The 20,823-nt window shown below is 37.8% G+C and overlaps 1 protein-coding gene across 5 annotated transcripts in view; it reads left to right on the top strand.

Moving 5' to 3' along the window:
- Positions 1–20,823, top strand: part of ppfia3 (PTPRF interacting protein alpha 3) — a 39,221-nt gene that overhangs the window by 7,829 nt on the left and 10,569 nt on the right. For 4 of the 5 annotated variants that reach the window (XM_039687064.2, XM_089128516.1, XM_089128517.1 and 1 more), the window contains 21 exons: positions 4,170–4,271; positions 6,268–6,432; positions 6,818–6,892; positions 6,990–7,049; positions 7,126–7,254; positions 8,718–8,810; positions 9,573–9,625; positions 9,773–9,866; positions 11,521–11,655; positions 11,777–11,860; positions 13,753–13,884; positions 15,537–15,599; positions 15,697–15,776; positions 16,400–16,565; positions 16,658–16,851; positions 17,847–18,087; positions 18,170–18,303; positions 18,447–18,598; positions 19,998–20,091; positions 20,178–20,259; positions 20,532–20,732. In XM_039687064.2, the coding sequence (XP_039542998.2) occupies positions 4,170–4,271; positions 6,268–6,432; positions 6,818–6,892; positions 6,990–7,049; positions 7,126–7,254; positions 8,718–8,810; positions 9,573–9,625; positions 9,773–9,866; positions 11,521–11,655; positions 11,777–11,860; positions 13,753–13,884; positions 15,537–15,599; positions 15,697–15,776; positions 16,400–16,565; positions 16,658–16,851; positions 17,847–18,087; positions 18,170–18,303; positions 18,447–18,598; positions 19,998–20,091; positions 20,178–20,259; positions 20,532–20,732 (2,529 nt within the window). The remainder of the gene's footprint in view (positions 1–4,169; positions 4,272–6,267; positions 6,433–6,817; positions 6,893–6,989; positions 7,050–7,125; positions 7,255–8,717; positions 8,811–9,572; positions 9,626–9,772; positions 9,867–11,520; positions 11,656–11,776; positions 11,861–13,752; positions 13,885–15,536; positions 15,600–15,696; positions 15,777–16,399; positions 16,566–16,657; positions 16,852–17,846; positions 18,088–18,169; positions 18,304–18,446; positions 18,599–19,997; positions 20,092–20,177; positions 20,260–20,531; positions 20,733–20,823) is intronic. The other variant, XM_039687065.2, reaches the window with a different exon arrangement.

Raw genomic sequence — 20,823 nt, 5'->3', positions numbered from 1 at the left:
GGCTTGTACACTTGACTTTTTAAGGATTTTCTCTTCATTTTTTCACTCGAAATGATATGTTGTATGCTTATGAGTTCAGCCGTCGCTGGTTATCCTCAGACATGCTCTAATACTCTTAAGATATAGATTTTACAAAATGTCAATGGGAGAAATGAATGGGAAATTTACTTTCGGCACCAATGCTTTAACGGGCTGTGGGCGGGACTGTGATGCTCTATATATGTGACGATGTTGGGATGGAGCGCCCTCTAATGACACTCGAGGGCAATCCAGCCGAGTATGTGATGATGTTTGGCTGGATTGCCCTCGAGTGTCACTAGTGTCATTTTGTTTTGTTTTTTCTATTAAATGAATCTTGGTTTAAGAATGTTCAGTTGTTTTAAAATGTAAGACAAAATTACTGATGAACAAAACATTTTTTGCAGTCTAAAGAGACTGCAATGTACTTATAAAAATTAATTTGTGAGTCAGAAATGTCGCAATTCAAAACTGACCCACAAATGTGTGACAATTTGCAAATGCTGATTAAACAATAAATAATTAACTGTAAAAAACATTGAACAATTTATATACCAACTAATGATCAGTTTACGTAGCACTGGAAACATCAAACATGGAGCCAACCGCCACTGACATGTGGCTTGAAATCGGAGAGACCCATTTTCTGGGAGAATGTATTTAAGGGAAATTTAAAGGTACAATATGTAGGATTTTGGCAGTAAAATATCCAAAAACCACTAGGCCAATGTTAGACATTTTGTTTAGTTGATTACTTACAATATTATTACAATATCCCAAATGTTTCCAAATATTTGTAAATCATGGGAAAATTGCGATTTTAACCAAGGAAACGGGACGTGTGAGCAGGGGTGAGGAGTCGCCAGTCAATGGCGTCAAATCCATGTAACCCCCGGTTTCCGCCAGGTTTGACCTCGTACTGCAATAGTAACCATGGCGGCAGACTTTGATAACTGGGTTATGCCGGTTATGCCTAGCAGGATGCTCACACTGTTGTTGTTTTGTTCAAACATTATGGAACTTGGCAAATAATTATTATTATTATTAACATGGCAAGCAGATTTTGAGACAAAAAGAGGACAAAAATGAAGATCAACATCTTTTGAGATGCCAAAAGCTCCACATCAGCGGCTAACTTTGACTTGATAGAGTGTTGCATGTTACTTTATTTATTAGACAGGTGAGCAAATGTACATTAAACTAATCATTGTTATTTAGTTCAACATGATGAAATGTTAGAAAATGATCTGTATGTTATTCTAATGTTGATCTAGCTTAGTCTCATACAGCCAACACACAACCCAACTAACAACATTCAACACACTGTAATGCCGTTTAGTGTGATAATGTAACTGTTATAGCAAGTGAAACAGCACTGCGTTACCTCAAGTTTAACTCCTCTAATAAACTGACCTGTGTGAGTATTAATTCAGCACTTGCGTGTAGTTCGGATGAATAAAATGTCCTTATTCCTTTATATCTACGGGACTCGTGTTGCATGTGGCACTGGTATACATCTAGCAATCGCGCCCTGCTTCAAACCAGTCATGTTAAAAACATCAATGTATTCACTCATCCATAAAAGATCCATCAGCTTGACGACAAGATCCATAATTCAGCTTAATGTAGAATATACGTCATTAATATACGCCTTCGTTATTGTAAGAGGTTAGTGACCCCTGGTGGTGAAAAATCCTGCATATTGTACCTTTAAGGGGTACATAAGCACCACAGAGAAGAGGGGAATCAATATGCAAACACTCTGAAATAAGCAGACTCATATTCAGAGCAGTGATACATTAAGCAGAGTTCAGTCGGTGCATCCCATCAGTGTTGGGCGTATGAGACAAAAAACGAATTGAGAAATACTGAAAAAGAGGATGTAAATCCATTGTTGAGGTCCTTTGTGTCAGTGGAACTGTTGTAGGAGTCTGAATGAGAGAAAGAAATAAGGCAGCACATAATCACGCAATTGTGTTTGGCATACTTGTGCCAAACATAATTCTAGTCCAATCTCAGCAAGGTACATTTCCAGAATGCCAAAGTCCTATGGGCCCACTGAGTTACCATCTGTGTACCACTATACCACTCCTAAGCTTAGCCCCCCTACTCCTCCTTCTTTTCCTTTCCTCTCCTTATTCTTGATCCAGCTTCTTTCCCCCATTCTTGCTTGTTGGCAAAAAGCGAGGCAGTTAGATATAGATGGGATGAATGGAGACATGACCCACCAAACCCATTCCATGACGGAAAGGGAACATGATTGGCCAATTTGAGCTCAGAAGGAGCATGCGACATGATTGGTCTAGAATTGGGTTTTGCTTGGTAAATGCCTTTTGATTGGGGTTTGGTTTGCATTGCAGAGGGAATGTGTTTGGTTAGAAAGATTTGGCTCAGATTTACTTTTGTTTATGTCCAAAGACTTGCTAACTTGATTGAACAGGATATGATTCACTTTAGGTTAAGTTATTGGTGGTGCTTTACTTACGAACGTTTGCCATGTGATCTCGCACACTTATTTCAACATCGTCTAATAAAAAACCCAATATCTACAGCACATTGAAGTAAATACACAAAATACATGCTTCCACATGCACATGGCGATTCTATCTACGTAAGACAGGGAAGGCGTGTCATGCGTGATTCCTGATGAAGGCACCCGGTCATATATAGGTTTAGCTAGAAAAAGATGGTGTAGCTTTAGGCTCGCAGTGGCAGCCATGTGAGGCCATATGTCATCTTACACAACATGGTGCTATGAAGACCTTACACCCGAGAGTTGCTCATCGGAGTGTTCAGAATGTGGACTTTGTCATCTGTTCACACAGCAAAAGCAAAAAAGTAACAGACTCTGATTCAGTCTCACATGTACGCAAACAAGATTTGGCTGTATGATACCAAGATTTTGTAAGACTTTATTACAAATTAACAGCCTTAGACAAATTACTACTAAATTACTAAATTACTACTTCCTATCTGGATTGTTTTATACACATTAGTTACATTTATAGAAATATAAACTATACAAATAAATAGTATTTTATTAAATAACTATTTAAAAATGTAAGCAGAGGTTCTCAAACTTTTTGACCTGAGGGCCCCATATAGGCCAAGATATATACTCTATAATTTCTCTAATTATGACAATGCTGCTTGTTTTCAAACCTTTCATTATTAACTCAAACTGGAAGTTGAACGAATTAAGCATGATTGATTCAAGATTCTTATTCTGTGTTTTAATAAAAATAATAGTTATTGAGGTGGAAAAGGGGAAATGATTTCAGTTTACTTAAAGATTTTGAAGTTTGCTGACCACTTGCTTTCATTGAAAGTTTTTCTTGTACATATAAATATTTGTAAATGCAAATATAATTCATCGATCATGATTTTTCATGGCTGGGTCTGATTTTTTTTTACAAGCAACTGGGCCAATTCTGATACTGCTTGCCTTTTTTCCCCCAAATGTATTTCTTATTTTTTTGCTCTATTACAGGCCAAACTGGCCTTAAACAAACAAAAAATGATATCTTTTTGGAGCAAAAACTGCCTGCATTCGGAAAACAGTAGGCGAAATGTACCCCGATGACCTGCTATTTCCGGCGAGACACTGAAGTGCACATGCGATGGACACTTTACTATCCCATGAGGCCACGGGAGAGGATTTATGAATGGCGGTGAATGCTGGTCGATCACATGACTGTAACAACATGGCTGATATATATTATGTCTGAATTTCATTCATACTATATACAACATAGGCCTACTTTTTTAATGGTTGTCAATACCTGCTCAGACAGTGTGTGATTTCAGACACACTCCACATGTGGTGAAGTCAGCGAATCAAACGAGATCTTGCCACATCGAGAAAGTGCATTTCAGTTGTTTGTGCACTGTAATGCCTCAGATGGTCAGTGAGTCATGGGTGGTCCGTGGGCAGGCTTTCTGAAGCCCAGACATAGTGGACAGACATGTATATGGTGTATGTGTTTTTTTCTACATTATGTGTGTGTGATTTGAGTGGTCTGTAAATATATTTCAAGCTGACCACTGCACTGGATACACACTCTGGATTATTTGTGTTGATTGTAAAACGCCTGTAAAGATCAGAACAGAGCTCATTTTCTGTTGTTGTGTGTGTGTTTGTGTGTGAGCAGGAGTTTGCGGTGTTGACCAAAGAGCTGAATGTATGTCGGGAGCAGCTGCTGGAGAGAGAAGAGGAGATTGCTGAGCTCAAGGCGGAGAGGAACAATACACGGGTCAGTAACCCCATAACCATAATCTGTGTGTGTGAAACAGACATCATATCCTCTTTATATCGCCTGTGTGTGTTTGTGGTTTTCTGTTTAGGGTGTTTGTTTTTGATGAAATGTTTTGGCTGGGGTGCAATATCCTACTCTTGCAGGGAAGTTTCCACCCAGGAGGCAAGGGAGACATTTTTTAAGTGCCTCTTAAAAAAATGGAAAATAATCCACCGTAGAAAAAATGAAATAATGCAAATATTACAAAATATGGCATTAAAAAGTGTATAAATAATACATGTATAATCAAAATGTTGACACTGTCCAACAGCGACATGAGAGGGCAAAGTTACGGCGTGAAGCAGCGTCTCTGGTGGTTAGTTATGGGATAAATGTAAAAAAAGATGAGAAAACCTGATTAATAATATACTTTGTTTTAATAAATACAACAATAATTGCATTGTTAATGGAAAAATACAAAGTAGAATTTCTTTGTTGTTTTTTCAAATTACCTCAAAGGGTTAGTTCACACAAAAATGAAATGTTATTCTGTCATTAATTACTCACCCTCATGTAGTTCCAAACAAAAAAACTTTTGAATGGTAGTGTACCTTAAAGTCTTCGCTAGAGAAAAGCTACTGAATATTTTTACCATTATTGCCCAGGACAAAACATTCGCTTCAAAAAACAACTAGTAATTCACAAGTAAACCTTTTGTGCACAATAGCAATATATTAAAGGTTAGTTCACTCAAAACATCTTCAGAACACAAATTAAGATATTTTTGATAAAATCCGAGAGCTTTCTGATCCCTCCATAGACTGCAATGCTATTCAAGGCCTAGAAATGAAGTAAAGACTTTGTTAAAATAGTCCATGTGACTCCAGTGGTTCAACCTCTTGTGAAGCGACAAGAATACTATGTCTTTATTGAACTATTTCTTCTCTTCTTTGTCACTCTCTGACGCTGTTCACTACTTCAGAACACTGTCTCAGATTTGGCCGTATCCTGCGTCAGCATCACGCGTGGTCTTGGCGCTCACGTGAACAGCATCAGAGACTGACACGGAGGAGAAGAAATTATTGTAACCAATGTAGTCACATGGACTATTTTAACGATGTCTTTACTACTTTCCTGGGACTTGAATAATGTTGCAGTCTATCTATGGAGGGACAGAAAGCTCACAGACTTATTTTTGGGGGAACTAACCCTTTAATATTGACTACTTAAGTGAATGTTTTGTCCTGGCCTGGGCAATAATGGTAAAAATATGTAGTAGCTTTTCTGTAGCCAAGACTTGTACACTTGGTACACTACCATTCAAAAGTCTTTTTTGGGGGGGGAAGCAAATTAATACTTTTCAGCAAGAATGAATTAAATTAAAAACGCAATGAATGAATGAATTAAAAAAGCTGACACTTTTATCTAAAGTGACTTACAATTGCTATATATGTCAGAGGTCGCACGCCTCTGGATCTAGGGGTTAAGTGTCTTGCTCAGGGACACATTGGTGTTTCACAGTCGATTCGAACATGGGTCTCTCACACCAAAGGCATGTGTCTTATCCACTGTGCCATCACCACCCCAATTTATTTAAAAGAAATCAAGTAAAAAAATTTATTTCTTATTTATTTGCTAAATAAGAACAGAACCATTTCAACAATCCAAACTGTATGCTAATTGTCAATAGTATTTGACGATAGTGGACCTGACAGAAATTACAATTAAATACGTTAATTACATTTTAAAATGTATTAAAATAGAAAACAATGTATTACATTTTTTTAAATAATCTATCACAATATCACTGTTTTTACTTTATTTCTGATCACATAAATGCAGCCATTAGAGACTTCTTTCAAAAACATAAAAAATCTTACCGACTGGTGGTGTATGTGACTCTCCTAATCTGATCCTACCCTAGGAGATGTTCACTAGTAACAAATGGGTAATAACTAGTCCCCGTCTCCCCAATTGAAACTGATTTTCTCTGTTTCTTTCCCGTGCCATCTAGCTCCTGCTGGAGCATCTGGAGTGTCTGGTGTCCCGTCACGAGCGTTCCCTGAGGATGACTGTGGTGAAGAGGCAGGCTCAGTCTCCTGCTGGAGTCTCCAGCGAGGTGGAGGTGCTCAAGGCCCTCAAGTCCCTGTTCGAACACCATAAAGCCCTGGATGAAAAGGTCAGCACCCCTTTGCCATGTCGGAATGACGATAAATCCAAATATCTGAATTTTAGTTTCTGTTGTCATTGTGTTGTGCTGGTTAGTCCTGCTTATGAAGAGAACACATTGGTTTGAAGCTCCAAATATGACTAAAAGCACCATAAAAGTATCACAAAAGTAACCCACATTACCAATGTATTGTATTTAAAGACAGCTATCAATGAAGCAGGTGAACATGCTCAGATTACACTTTACAAACTCATTAAGAAGTTTTTAAGGCTGATATTAATGTGTAAACAGCTAGACTTCTATAGAAATAACTGTGTCTCTTCAAAGAGGTCATTTTTTTTTTTGGACAGGTTCTCCCTGTTGATTCATTGTCTATTGTTCTTCTCTCCCTCAGGTGCGTGAGAGATTGCGTGTGGCTTTAGAGAGAGTCGCTGTTCTAGAGGAAGAGCTGGAATCGTCTACAAATGAGGTAAATATCATACGATCGTGATATACGTTTGTACCCCCTTTTCTCTCTGTATGTGGCACGCTGGTCTTGCATGCTTAGATTTGTTCGTTATGCTTAGGTCCTGTCTTTACGGGATCAGATTAAAAGGAGAGAGCGGGGTTTGGACAATGGAAAAGAGGTGAGTCGCGACGGTTTGAATCTTGTATTGAATCTTTTCACTGTTCTTTTCCTCATGTTCTCTGTTTTTCACACAGCGGCTCCCGAACGGCCCTTCCTCCATCTTGGATGACGGCGAGATCGACAGACAGAGAGAGGGAGAGATAGAGAGACAGAGAGCAGAGCTTTCACAATTAAAAGAAAGACTGGCACTCATGTGCAGACAGGTGAGGGCTGCACTGCTGCCTACAGCGGAAGCATTTTAAGACATCATAATAGGCACAATCCTGAGATAACAAAATGATTCAGAAGGAAGACAAGTTCTAGGCAAATTTATCCAAAGCAACATCACATGTATCCTTCACAGAGAAGGCAATTTTATAATTCTGTGTGTCCAACCTACTCAAACACACTGGCCAGGAGGTTCCTAATATGGAAGGCTAGACTTTGACTATCTGGTTCAGGTGTGTTTAATTGGGGTTGGAGCTAAATTAAGCAAAAAGCAGGTTTGAATATTTCAGCCATAATGCATTGCATCAAGCTGTGTAAAAAAGAATTCCAAGATGGCAGACAAGGCGCGATAATTCGAATCCGTTAGAAATAAAAAAAATTATTCAGTGCCATATTTTTTTTATTATACATTTTATATACATTTTATATCAATTACTATATCTTGTATACATATTTCATGATAAAAATATTATGTTTTTGAAATGGCTGCATGTATTTGATCAAAAATTCAGTAAAAACAATAATATTGAATGTATTATTAGGATTTAAAATAACTTTTATTTGAAATATATTTTAAAATGTGATTTATTCCTGTGACGTCAAAGCTGAAATTTTGGCTTCCAGTCTATCAGTGTCACATGACCCTTCAGAAATCATTCTAATATGATGATTTGATGTTCAAGAAACATTTCTGATTATTATCAAAGTTGAAAACAGCGGTGCTGCTTAATAATTTGTTGAAACTGTAATACAATTTCTTCAGAATTATTTAATGAATAGAAAGTTCAAAAGAACCGCATTCATTTAATATAGAAATATTTAGTCTTTACTGTCACTTTGATCAATTTATTTAATTGTTGGTGAATAAAAGTATTAATTTCTTGAATGGAAGTGTATGTGTAGAAGAGTATTGCAACATGCTAGCGGCAACTCTACGGATATTTAAATTATTTGAAAACAAAGTGCACTATTAGTGTGAAGGGCAGAGGTCCTTCCAGTGAAGAGCATTTCAACTCAGCAACTTATGAGGATCTGTGATGACTAGGACACTGCCTTCAAAGGCACTTAGGCTTTGAAACAGAGCTTGCAAGTGTATGTGTGTGATGGAGATATAATGTTCACAGACACAGGAAGGAAATACGGGACAGACGGGGTGGGAGAAGACCTACAGTATGACACACTCTGAGCACTGACACATTTTGGATGAGAAGGTTCCAGTTAGCCTGGCATTCCTATGGTTGCCATAGAGATGCAGGATCAGAGGGGATGCTGAGCAAGACGGTGTCACATTCTGCTGCCCTCTGGTGGATGTGCACCGCATTCCAAGATTGCAAAAGAAAAAAACAAACAAGAAACGACAGAGGGAGATACGGCTGCTGGAACGCATCCAAGTTTCATTGGCTCGTTTCTGTTGTTCATGCGCACAAGTTAACGTCTGAGCCTTGTCTCCCATGTGCAGGTTGGAGAGATCGAGGAGCAGCTCACTACCGCCAGGAGGGAATTAGCTAAATCTGAGGAAGCCAATCAGAAGCTTCAGAGGGACGTGAAAGAGGTGGGTCGGAGGTTAAGTTCTCATCGAGGGAGCTTCGAAAGAAAATCAAGAGCCCTGTGTCACGCAACCATAGTTTTGATGTCATTCCGCCTCCTTTCCCATTTGGAAGGGGTTCCTGCCACGGCGCAGTGATTAATTGTCGCTAAAGTGCTCTAGTTGTTGATGGGTGTGCCTGTCAGCCAAAGCGAGATCAATCAAACTGCCAACAAAATAATCAGCTGTCTATCTGACAATCCTCATGCAAGAAGTCTAATTTTCTGTATAATAGAAGCACGCCGTACTCTCCTGCGGTAACAATGACTTGCCAACTTGGCAACAGCTCTCGTTTCATGTCACCAACTCGCTAGTTATGGAATTTTCCAGAATTGTTGTTTGCTACCATGCTGGCTTGGCGTCCTATTTAAACTGAATGCCTTTGCTTTGAGTAGGTTTGTTGCTTGTAATCTGCTTCGACTGCCATAAAGTGGAGAATCCCAAGTTCCCAAGGACTTTCGTCCTTTTTGCTAGACTTGTCTTTCATCACCTCTTCCTCCTCCCTCATAACAATTACGTAATGTTCTATACAGGTTTTTTGTTTCGCAATAACTTTTTATACTCAGCTCCGTTTGAGGTGAACAGTTACTGCAGAACTGTTGTCTAGACAGAGCATCTTGTGTGCGTGTGTGTGTGTGTTTATTTCTGCAATTTGTTAATCTTATGTATTTATTCTTTTTGACATTTTCTCTCTTTTAACTTACATTTTTTCCACCCCCTCAACCGCAGGCGCTGTGTCAAAGAGAGGACATGGAGGAAAGAATCACCACCTTAGAGCGCAGGTAAACTAGACCAGATTTGACCAGATCACACCGCCGAGTTTTAGTGGGAATTAGCTCAGTCCGCATGTTCAAAAGTCACAGTTTGAGTTGCAGTTTTGATTTATTAAGGGCCCTGCAGATCCTCACTGCGTGCGTTTTTGTCTGTAGGTACCTCAGTGCCCAGAGGGAGGCAACCTCTCTCCATGACATCAAAGACAAGCTGGAGAACGAGCTTGCCAGCAAAGAGTCTTTATACAGACAGGTACAAAAGGAAAATCATGTACAGACACACATGAAAGGTGTAACTATTGAAGGAACATTTAACAGCGTGTTCATCTTCAGTCTCTGGAGGGTTATTCTCAGGAAACCATTTGTGCCGGAAGATTTTGTTGTGTTTTTATTTCATTCGAAAAGCTTTCAATACTTTTCTTACTTTTTATCTGTGAAGAAATATTTCAGATTTTAGCACCTTAGGGCTATAACCATCAGCTATGGGGGGGTCATGCTCCCTCCAGTATTCAGGCTTGATTTTTGTTACTAACTACAACTACAAGCTAGGATTTTTCCCATAAAATTATTCAAGCTCGACAAGGCCAACTTCATTCTCTGATTCTTAGTTTTTTATTAAAAATGACATTGAAAGCTTGATGTTTTTATTTGAATAAAAGCTAAATTTAGAGATTTTAATTTAAAAGTTTATATTAGATATCATTTATAATACAGTTCAACAGTATATCTATACTACAGTATATTAGTATAGACATATTACATTATATTAGTATAGATATATTACAGTATAAACTTTAATACTGTTAAATATTATTATTATTTAAAATCACAATTTTATATTGTGATATATTTATAGTGCTTAAAAACATTTCTTATTATTATCAATGTTGGAAACAGTTTTGGCGCTTACTATTTTTGTGGAAACCGTGAAACTTTTGACCAATTTGATGCATCCGTGCTGAAGAAAAGTATTAATTTCTTTAAAAAGTAAAAACTTACTGACACCAGACTTTTGAAAGTTTGGCTATATTTTCATTTAAAATTGAATGGTTATAAATGAACATGGAAATTGATATTCTGATATAAAAAAACAAACATTTAAAATGTATTTATTCAATTATTATTATTATTTATTTTTTTCACCGATGAGTGTTTCCTAAACTATGACAATCTTGACATTTATTTTGTACTTTTATAAATAAATCTGTTTCTTAACTGTCTTTCATTCCATGATCTATCCATATAAACAAGCTCATACCGTTTGCCAGTGTTCAAAATCTGACTTCAGATTTATAATAATTGAATGAATAAAGGTTTGGATTTATTTTTTTAATTAAATTGCATATCTTTATATTCGTTAGAAGCCTCTCTCTGTCAAATCGTTGTCAAATCAATGCACAACTCTATATTCATAATAAATAGAGATGTTCTGTAGATTTAGACATTCTTGGCAATGGAACCACAAATCAGTGTCAATGTAATGTAAATCTATCTGAATTTATTTTGATGTTTTATAGGTTTGTGGTTTGAGGTCTGTAATTGTGGATACAAGAATTTAGAATCTGTTTCCAATTTCCAGGCTCTGTGATATGTCTAGACATGTTGGTTTTACGTAACACACATTATGTTTTTGCCTTTCATACTAATTTAAATGATATAGTTATAGATCTCCTTACATTTGTTTACCTGATTTATTTTTGTGTCTAACCTTTATTATTTCCATTTGGTTCTTTGGTGGCTTCAATAGTGACCTTCTGAGATTTTAAGATAGGTTCCATTGTGTTTTTAACAGGTCTCCACTAAAAAGAAAACACTTTTTTTCCTCCTTAAGAGAATGTGTTCCTTATGGTGTTCTTTATTGTCTTGGTCTCATTGTTCTGTCTCTTCTCATCCCTCGGTCTCCTCAGAGTGAAGAGAAGAACAGGCAGCTCCAGGAGCGTCTGGACGATGCTAAACAGAAGCTGCAGCAAACCCTCCAGAGGGCCGAGACGCTGCCCGAGATCGAGGCTCAGCTCGCCCAGAGGGTGGCGGCACTCAACAAGGTGTGTGCTGTCAAGTTCAGATATGTTTGTCTCTTTGTGGTCATGTACTTTTAACTCATTTCAAATGGAGAACAGGTCCAAACTGTGTTAAAATGTATTTTATCCTTGCTCTGTTGTTTAGGCTGAGGAGCGCCATGGCAACTTTGAGGAGCGACTGAGACAGTTGGAGGCACAACTGGAAGAGAAGAATCAGGAGCTACAGAGGGTGACTCATCCTCTCTTTTTATGTTTGTTCAGCATGTCAGGCTCAGATATAGTGAGGCGTTTTTACTATGGAGAGTTTTTTGGAGTAACAAAAAAGTAACGGATTATTAAAAAATATAAATGCATGTTAAAAATATTGAGCTGAAGGTTGTAAAATGTATATTTTGCTTGATTCACAAACATTATATCAACATTAGTTTCTAAGTGTGTGTTCACACAGGTTTGATTCGATTATAACAAACTCTGATGAGCTGTTGCACTGTTAGTTTGGTTCATTTGAATTAATGTGAAAATCTTAAACCCTGGTGCACACCAAACAAGCGAAGCGAGACCCACCACTGAAACATGAATGCAATACAGACCAAAGACGTCTAATCAAACCAAAAATGGGACGTGATACCACAAGACTTTGTGTGTGTAATTGAGGAATTCCTGGCACTGCTTTAAAGGGTTAATTCACCCAAAAATGAAAATGATGTCTTTAATGACTCACCCTCATGTCGTCTCAAGCCCGTAAGACCTCTGTTCATCTTTGGACCACAGTTTAAGATATTTTAGATTTAGTCTGAGAGCTTTCTGTCCGTCCATTGAAATGTATGCACGGTATACTGTGCTTGTCCAGAAAGGAAATAAAGACATCATCAAAGTAGTCCATGTGACATCCGTGGGTCAAAAATGCATTTTGTTTCAAAAATAACAAAAACTACTACTTTATTCAGCATTGTATTCTCTTCCGGTTCTGTTGACAATCCGCGTTCACGAGTCCGCGGTGACGCTGCTGCGTCAGTGTATTCTCTGCTGTGTCAGTGTATTCAGGTTCAAATAAATATGGTCTTCCTCTGTGTTGAAATCCTTAGACATGTTTGCGAAGAGTGTTTTGTTTACAGTGTGCGTCTACCTCAGACTGTAAACGGCGCACTGATAACACGTCAGCAGCGTCTTGCGTCATCAGCATCTCTCAACGTGGATTGACAACAGAACCGTAAGGGAATACAATGCTGAATCAAGTCGGAGTTTTTGTTATTTTTAGACTAAAATGTATTTTCGATGCTTCAAAACATTTTACCTAACCCACGGATGTCACATGGACTACTTTGATGATGTCTTTATTTCCTTTCTGGATAAGGACAGTATACCGTACATACATTTTCAATGGAGGGACAGAAAACTAAATCTAAAATATCTTAAACTGTGTTCTGAAGATGAACGGAGGTCATGAGGGTGAGTCATTTATGACATAATTTTCTTTTTTGAGCGAACTAACCCTTTAAAAAACCCTTAACTTGTATCTTTAGGTAAGCTGCGAACCAGGACTAAATATATCATTTTGTCAAGTGTGAATACACATGAGTTAACATCTACAACCTGTTTCTTTTGAAATAATACACGAACAATTTGCATTAAAAACATCTTAAAAAATGTACAAATATTTGAATACACTTTAATTTTAAATATATTTAAAAATATATAAAATAAAAAACAGATTCATTTGGAGTATATGAAACCAATTTGATAAGTTGACTAGAATTGAGTATTGCACAAATTAAAAAAAAATATAACATTTTAAGCATTTCTCATCTTTACTTTCTAAAAAAAAGTGGTTTATATAGTCTGTTTATATTTAATGTCAACTTCTAGCTGGTAAGGAACAGATCTAATACGTTTCTTGTAGCGCTTTGCTTATTTTTCTATCATTAAAGTGGATGGGATTCATGACTTTAACTAACCAGTTTTATAATAATCAAAATAGTGTTACTCTTGGATCTCTCGTCTTTCATCACCTTGATGTTATAGATTTTATTTACTGTTAGTCAACAATATACTCAATATTCATCATCCTTCTCCTTTCTGTGTTCATCACCTCTTCCTCTCTTTTTCTCTCTCTGCCCCCAGGCAAGGCAGAGGGAGCGGATGAACGACGAACACAACAAGCGTCTCTCTGACACGGTGGACAAGCTTCTGTCTGAGTCCAATGAGAGACTTCAGCTGCACCTGAAGGAGAGAATGGCTGCCCTGGAGGAGAAGGTATGATCCTCCACAATTTCAGATTTGATTTCTTTGTCAACGCCGCATACACGAAGAGAAAGCAGAAAAATAGCCTTGACATGTCACCATGTCTTTGGTGTTTACCTCAAAATCCAGATGTTGCCTCAATTATGTTTGTGCCTGATAGGAGTTTCAGGCTTCCTCTTTGTGTGCTCCCACATAATTCCAGCACGAAAGCAGGTGTTCAATGCGTTTCTCATCAGAGAATCAGTGATGAATGGCCTAAATGTAATTTGAGCTTAATGTCAGAAACAGAAGACATGTTTCTGAACACAGAAAACATGACTAGATTGGTGTAGGAATGTTCAGAACTGCATAGTTTCAAAATCCACTTGTGGGATGCCTGAACAAATACCGTAGTTAACTAATCACAAGGAAGTATAATTTGTCTGTTTCTGGTTTCTCTAAACACAATTGGGTGTGTTTGTAAGGGGGCATTTTCTGGTGTTCAAAAACAGATTGAAGATGGTATGTCTCCAGATGCATTTTTAAAAGTTAGGAAAATTATTTTTAGCTCAACATAATTTCTTAAAAACACAAGATGCCCAGGTTTCCCAAGATTCTGGAAAACCTGGAAATATTTCATAACCATGATTTTCATTCAGAGTTTTCAAGTAATAAATACGAGTTCTGTGAGGATGTGAAAGCTTAATACAAGTCGAAATATTATAATTATTGTAATGCCGACATGAACTGAACGCATCTTAAAGGAGTAGTTCACTTTTGAAAAGACGTTTGCTGATAATTTACTCACCCCCATGTCATCCAAAATGTCCATGTCTTTCTTTCTTCAGTCGAAAAGAAATTAAGTTTTTTGATGAAATCATTCCAGCATTTTTCTTCATATAATGGACTTCAGGTCAAGGTCCAAAAGACAGTTTCAGTGCAAACTGTAAACTGTTCAAAGGGCTTTAAATGATTCCAGATGATGAATAAGGGTCTTATAAAGCAAAACGATCGCTCATTTAATAAATAAATAAAGTTTTAGTTTTATAAGCTCAAATGGTCGCCTTGCTCTTTTCTGTGATGCGCGTTCGTGACTCTCCAGTTCGAACTCATTCATCAAAATGAACAAATCTTTTTCCGAGTCATTTGGTTCATTCAACGAACGAAACGAACGAGTTGCCTCGGAAAAAGGGAAAAAGATTCATTCATTTTGATGAATGAGTTCGAACAGGAGAGTCACGAACGCGCATAACAGTACAGAACAAGGCGAGTGTTTGAGCTTATAAAACTTGAACTTTTTTTTTTTTTTTTTTAAATGAGCGATCGTTTCGCTTGATAAGACCCTTATTCATCGTCTGGAATCGTTTAAAGCCCTTTCAACAGTTCGCAGTTTGTACCGGAAAAACTGCTTTCTTTTGGACCTTGAACCGTTTGGTTCCCAACTTCCCATTGAAGTGCATTATATGGAGAAAAATGGTGGAATGTTCTTTTCGACTGAAGAAAGAAAGACATGGACATCTTGGATGACATGGGGGTGAGTAAATTACCAGCAAAAGTTTTTTGAAAAGTGAACTACTCCTTTAAATGTGCCACTGTCATGGGTTTGATTCCCAAACACACAAAGTTCTTTAGATAAAAATGTCTGATAGTTAAATGAATGTAAGAGCCTGTTATAATGTTTACAGAATGCTCTCTCCGAGGAGCTTGCTAACATGAAGAAGATCCAAGATGATCTCTTAGCGAACAAGGTACATTCCTAAACTTTAATGCTAAACAAAGGTTCTGTTCACTTGACCTGTATTTAAATGGCTACATTATCAGATCATAATGTCTTATTCCTCCCAGGATCAATTGATTGCAGAGCTGGAGAGGCTTCAGCTAGAGCTGGACCAGCTGAGAGGAAGACCTGGTTCCTCTTACTCACGGTTAGACACATACTGTAACATTTCTGCTGTCCTATATTAAATCATTATTTATGAGGTATTTAGGAGATTTATTAGTTCATCTTTATTATAAAGTTTGCAATCCATTTTACTTCATATATAAATTCAAAAGTTTGGGGCCAGTGTTTTTTTTTTCTTTCTTTCTGAAAGAAATTAATACTTTTAATGAGCAAGGTTGTAAAAAACGTGACAGTAAAGAGAGATGCTGTTCGTTTGAACTTTCTCTTCATCAAAGAATCCCGAAAAAATTGATCATGTTTTCACAATAATATGAAGCAGCACAACTGTTTTCATCACTGATAATAATAAGCCGCAAATCAATATATTAGAAAAATTTCTGAAGGAAAGTGTTTCACTGAAGACTGGATTAATGATGCTGAAAATACAGCTTTGCATCACAGGGATAAATTGTGTTTTAAAATATATTCAAAGAGAAATCTTTCAGACCCCAAACTTTTTGATCGATAAAGTGGTATTTAGTGAGGAAAATTATGATTTTATCCATCAGGAATCTTGTGGATTGTGAAGTGAAAGTGGGCATTATCACGTAAACTGTCAAATTTCTATGTTAACTCTAACCATGACCTCCACTGTTTCTTTATTAGGTCTCTGCCAGGAAGTGCTCTGGAGCTGAGGTACTCCCAAGGAGGAGGGTCACTTCCCGCTGGCTCCACTACCCACCTAGATCATTATGGAAACACAGGCACAGGAGGAGTGGTCAGACGGGCTCATCGTGGACGTTGGGGCGGTGCGAGGGAGGATACTAGCAAAGTGAGAACACCTTTGTTTGAACTTGCTAATTGGTGAACAAAATGGCATGATGTGAAATTGAACAGGTCATTTATTGCCTTTCTCTCCTGCAGTACGGCGACTGGGACACCGGAGCTTTGCTAGGCACTGGGTTTGAGGGCGGCGTGGAGGACAGGTGTTCTGATGATGAAGAGGATCGCGATACGCTCTTCGGCTCAGAGCTGCTCTCACCAAGTGGCCAGACAGATGTTCAGACTCTCGCTATTATGTTACAGGAACAGCTGGAGGCCATCAACAAAGAGATTAAGTGAGTTTACTCGAAACAGAGGGACCTGGAGACTGCTTTGAACAATCAAACTTTCATTTAAAATAGAGAAATGCAGAGCGCTCTGAAAGGGAGGAGAATTGGAAAGAGCAGAAGGGATGTTATATGGCAGCGACCATCAGTATGTTTTCAAAATTGACTAGTTGGTAACATTGTAACATTGTGAAATATTATTACAATTTAAAATATCTATATTGAATATATTAATATATATATTAAAATGTAACTTATTTATGTGATGTCAAAGCTGAGTTTTCTGAAAACTGTCACATATGATCCGCCAGGAATCATTCTACAGTAATATGATGATTTGCTGCTGAAGAAACATTTCTTATTCTTATTTAATGTTGAAAATTTTGCTGCTTAATACAATTGTGGAAAGTGTGATAATTTCTTTCAGGATTATTTGATAAACAGAAATATTTTACAAATTATAAAAGCACTTCCACTTTTAATCAATTTAAAGCATCCCTGCTGAATTAAAGCATTAATTAAAAAAAATACTGAGCTCAAATTTTATATTTATTTGAATAAACTTACTGACTTGTAGATTGTTGGACAACTAGTCAAATAGAAAAACACCACATGCACAAAAAATGTCTCTCTTTTGTTTTAAAAAAGTCACAAATGTCTAACTTTTTTTAATTATTATTATTTTTTTATTGAATGCCTTAAAGTTTTAAATTGGAGACAAAAGTGTTTTCAAAATTAATATGAAATGTTGTATGAAGGGAATGCAGCACTTGTAATTGATTCCTTGTTAGATTTAAGGTAAATTTGTATTTTTTGCTCCCTTAGTGGAGTTTATAAGCTTCCAAGTGTTCAATTTTATAATTGACCCCAAGGCCTTTCAAATAAAAAATAAAATATAATGGCAATTTCCATTTAAGTGTTCTTTGGGGAAAAGAACGTCTTTCATTTAGCTTTATGAAACCTGCAGAGGCCTTCGTCTTACCCACCTGTCATATTTTCCTCAGGCTGATTCAGGAAGAGAAGGAAAGCACAGAGCTTCGTGCTGAAGAAATTGAGAGTAGAGTCAGCAGTGTGGCTCTGGATGGCCCTCCCATTCCCCCGAGCTCTCTGGGACGGGACAGCACAGGACGTGGCTTCATCCCCCCGTCCCTCACATCCTCCACCCTGGCATCGCCCTCTCCACCCAGCTCCGGGCACTCCACTCCCCGTCTACCCCACTCCCCAGCACGTGAGACAGACAGACAGGTAGGAGCATGTGTGAAGTACTGCTATCACACGTTGAATAAACATGTGCAAACAGCTGACTCTATCCCATTCTACCCATCAGAACAACAAAGATGACGACAGGTCCCTTGCCCTTTTGGACTCCACCCCTCCTCCCACCCCTCGTGCACTGCGATTGGACAGGATGACGCACACTCACCCTGGTGCAATGTTGGATGACAGTCGTGAATTCCGAAGGTGCGTTAATCGCCCACCGTGCATATGAATGATATTCTTTATTTATTTATGTTTTTCGATGTGCAAAAAGTCTTTCCCATCACACTTCAGTCTTAATTTCCTTGTATAATTGACCTTTCCCTGTCTCTCTCTTTGGACTTCAGTCTCTCAGCTGATGGCAGTAGCTCAAACAGCAGCCAGGACTCCCTCCACAAGGCCAGCAAAAAGAAAAGCATCAAGTCTTCCATCGGCCGGCTCTTTGGGAAGAAGGAAAAGGTCCGAATGGGTCAGCCTGGACGTGAGTCAGCATCTCTGGGTGAGTCTAACCTAAAAATACAGCAAAATCTAAAGGAAATGTTAGGAAATGTTTCTTAAAGGCCCGCAATTAAATTGTTAATTTATTTCCTATTAAAAGTATTAGTTTGGTTGAGACATATCAACGGGCTTATTGCCTTTTAAAGTAACAAATAACTTTTTTTTTTTTGTCACAGTCATTGAACATGATTTGCTATAGTATAGACCTTATAGCACTTTTTAAGCACTGCACACTCGTTGTCTTTTGTCCTCCGGTTTGTATTTTCACTGCAATCTTATTTATAAATGAACGGCTCATTTTAGAATCTTGCCAGGTCTACTGACATTTGTTAAGACATCTGTTTGAAACATTACATTGCTCATGATAACTTTCGTTTACTCTACAATAAGTAAATCCACTTCACCGTCTAATTACTTCTCGGCAGCGATGCCATAGAAATATAAAAAGCGACCGCAAAACTTTAAAGAAGTTAAAAGACAATATTCTAAAGATGGCTGCGTGCTTGTTTATCTGACGCATAAGATCTGTATGCTAGTTGTTTGCTTTAACATTAGTGGGAGTGCATTCTATAGAGAGCATGTGATTGGACAAAAATCTGTGTAGTACAACATGAGTCATCAATATTTTTGGTACGTTCTCCTGGAATACAAAGTAAGTACACTAGTGTTCAAAAGCTTGTGGTTGGTAATTAAAAAAGTTTTTGACAGAATAATCTAATTTATTGCTCTTCAATGCTACATTTATGTGTGCAGTAAAAACAGTAATATTGTGAAATGTTATTACAGTTTAATAACTGTTTTTTTTAAATATGTTTTAAAATTCCCTCATTCCCTAATTTTTTTAATTTTCAACATCATAACTCCAATTTTCAGTGTCACATGATCCTTCAAGTTACTGTACATCAGTCTAATATGCTGATTTGGTTGAAAGTTCAAACTAACAGCATTTATTTGAAATATAAATCCTTTCTCAACATTATAAATGTCCATACTGTCATTTTTTATCTATTTATTGTATCCTTGTTGAATTTATAAAAACCTTTTCAAAACTGACCCGAAATGGGTGTGTATAGTGAATGTGTGAATTTTAATACTGTGCACTAGGCAGCTTCAAAGCTAATAGACATAAACTAAAACTCCAATGTTGACTTTATGGGCGTTTTAAAGGAATGTTCTGATTTCCAAAAAAGCTTTATACACATTTGTATTCAATCTTATTTTATATCAATGCAATGGAACTTACATTGGAAATCTATGGGACACTAATCGCTTCAGGATAAACTGACCTAAAAGTGACAATTTTATGTCACTGGGAATGGGAATTCCTTTAATGGGAATTAACGTGTTAGTCAGTCCTGTTCACTTGATTGTCACCGTTAACATCTCTGTGTCTCCTGTAGCCTCGACCCCCTCAGATGACCTGGGCTCTGTGGATCCCCTAGGACTCACTAAGATGGCCGGTCCGGTGGACAAGGACCGTCGCAGCAAGAAGAAGTAATTTTACTCGGAAAATGAGTAGCTTCCTTCACACTCTGTATCTGATTCTTTGTACTGAATAAACATCCCTCTCTTTCTTTTAGACATGAGCTGTTGGAGGAGGCATGCCGACAGGGGCTACCCTTTGCATCCTGGGATGGACCCACTGTTGTCTCCTGGCTGGAAGTATGGCTCCATATCTAAGTGTTGCAATGGATAAAAAGGGGGCTTGTTTCGTTTTACATTGATATATATTTTGTTTGAAAATTTGGCATTATCATCTACTTCCATTCTGTGTTACTTTGATGCCCTGTTAGTTTTTTACTTTCCTAAAAACTGACTCAAAGTTTTATACTTTCCTCTCTCTCTCTCTCTCTCTCTCTCTCTCTCTCTCTCTCTCTCTCTCTCTCTCTCTCTCTCTCTCTCTCTCTCTCTCTCTCTCTCTCTCTCTCTCTCAGCTGTGGGTGGGCATGCCAGCGTGGTACGTGGCAGCATGTCGTGCTAACGTGAAGAGTGGAGCCATCATGGCTAACCTGTCAGACACAGAGATCCAGAGAGAGATTGGCATTAGTAACCCTCTGCACCGCCTCAAATTGAGACTGGCCATTCAAGAGATGGTGTCTCTGACCAGTCCCTCAGCCCCGGCCAGCACACGCTCCGTACGCTTGAATGCACCATCAAATAATTACTATTCTTTTATAGAATTACTGTGGGTTTCAAAAATCTGAGACCACAAAAGGAATAGTTCAC

Source organism: Pimephales promelas, chromosome 3 (genome assembly GCF_988280905.1).
Source record: "Pimephales promelas chromosome 3, fPimPro1.hap1.1, whole genome shotgun sequence".
Classification (NCBI taxonomy): Eukaryota; Metazoa; Chordata; class Actinopteri; order Cypriniformes; family Leuciscidae; genus Pimephales; species Pimephales promelas.
This window is presented reverse-complemented; position numbering and strand designations above follow the sequence as displayed.